The following is a 1,213-nucleotide window of genomic DNA, read 5'->3' as shown; positions in this document are numbered from 1 at the left end:
AATTATGTATGTATATAGATATATATATATATATACGACACACTTCTTTCAGTTTCCATCTACCAAATCCACTTACAAGGTTTTGGTCGGTCCAAGATTATAGTAGAGGACACTTGCCTAAGATATCACGCAGTGAGACTGAACCCAGAACCATGTGGTTGGGAAGCAAGCTTCTCACCACGCAGCCACTCCTGCACCTATGTATATATCAATTTTAAATTTTTTGTCCAGAGTCAGCACTTTTAGGGAAGGGTTAAGTCAGTTACATTGAACTCCAGTGCCCAACTGGTACTTATTTTATCTTCTCGAAAAAGAATGAAAGGCAAAAGTCGATCTTGGTAGAATTTGAACTCAGAATGTCAAGATGAACAAAACACCACTAAGCATCTTGTCCGACTTGCTAACAATTCTGCCAACTCACTGTCCTCATCATCATCATCATCATCATCATCATCATATATATATATGTATTTATTACCATACTGTTGCTGATATTCAGATGAAATTGCCATGGGTGGATACACCTTTTAATCTTGAAGCTAAGCTACAATAACAACAACAACATCACTGTGTACAAAACCTCTCTTTTTATTCTTTTTCTCTGTGTTTGTATTTACCAAGATTTCCTCCTCAATGGTGTGGGTTGTCACCATGCTGGTATGGACTACCATGACAGGAAGTTGATGGCTGACTTATTCGAAGCTGGTAACTTACTGGTACTTTGTGAGTAAATCGTTTTCCTTATTTCGTTCACCTATGTTCATTCCCAACTGTTCACCATCCGTCCACTGTTTGCTTATCGATCACTTTCTAAACCACAGTTACTTCTACTCTTCACTGTTCAGTAACCAACTGTTTACTGTTTGTTGACTGTTTATTTGTAGATGACTTTCTATATATCGTTTGTAGAGGTGCCTGGCTTAATGGTTCGGGTATTCGGCTCATGGTCGTGAACTCAATCTCCGGTGACGTGTTGTCTCCTTGAGCAAGATACTTTATTTCACATTCGACGACTGGCACCCATGCCAACGTCGTCTCCTTCATTGGACACGAAACTCAGCTTGCGCAGACTTATTGAGGCAAGCGAAAGCGAAATCGGGATGGCACCTGTTCCCAGCGTCGCCTTTCTGGCACTTGTGCCCGTGACATGTGTAAGGATTTTCGAGCGAGATCGTTGCCAGTGCCCCTGGACTGGCTCTTGTACGGGTAGCAC

The 1,213-nt window shown here is 41.5% G+C and overlaps 1 protein-coding gene across 1 annotated transcript in view; it reads left to right on the top strand.

Annotated features, from left to right (window-relative positions):
- The window catches only part of LOC106868401 (probable ATP-dependent DNA helicase HFM1), a 60,666-nt gene that overhangs the window by 24,057 nt on the left and 35,396 nt on the right, over nt 1–1,213 (top strand). The window contains exon 13 of the mRNA XM_052978080.1: nt 622–723. Coding sequence (XP_052834040.1) covers nt 622–723 — 102 coding nt within the window. The remainder of the gene's footprint in view (nt 1–621; nt 724–1,213) is intronic.

This window comes from Octopus bimaculoides, chromosome 30 (assembly GCF_001194135.2).
Source record: "Octopus bimaculoides isolate UCB-OBI-ISO-001 chromosome 30, ASM119413v2, whole genome shotgun sequence".
Lineage (NCBI taxonomy): Eukaryota > Metazoa > Mollusca > Cephalopoda > Octopoda > Octopodidae > Octopus > Octopus bimaculoides.
Note: the sequence above shows the minus strand (reverse complement) of the source record. Positions and strands in the feature narration are given on the sequence as shown.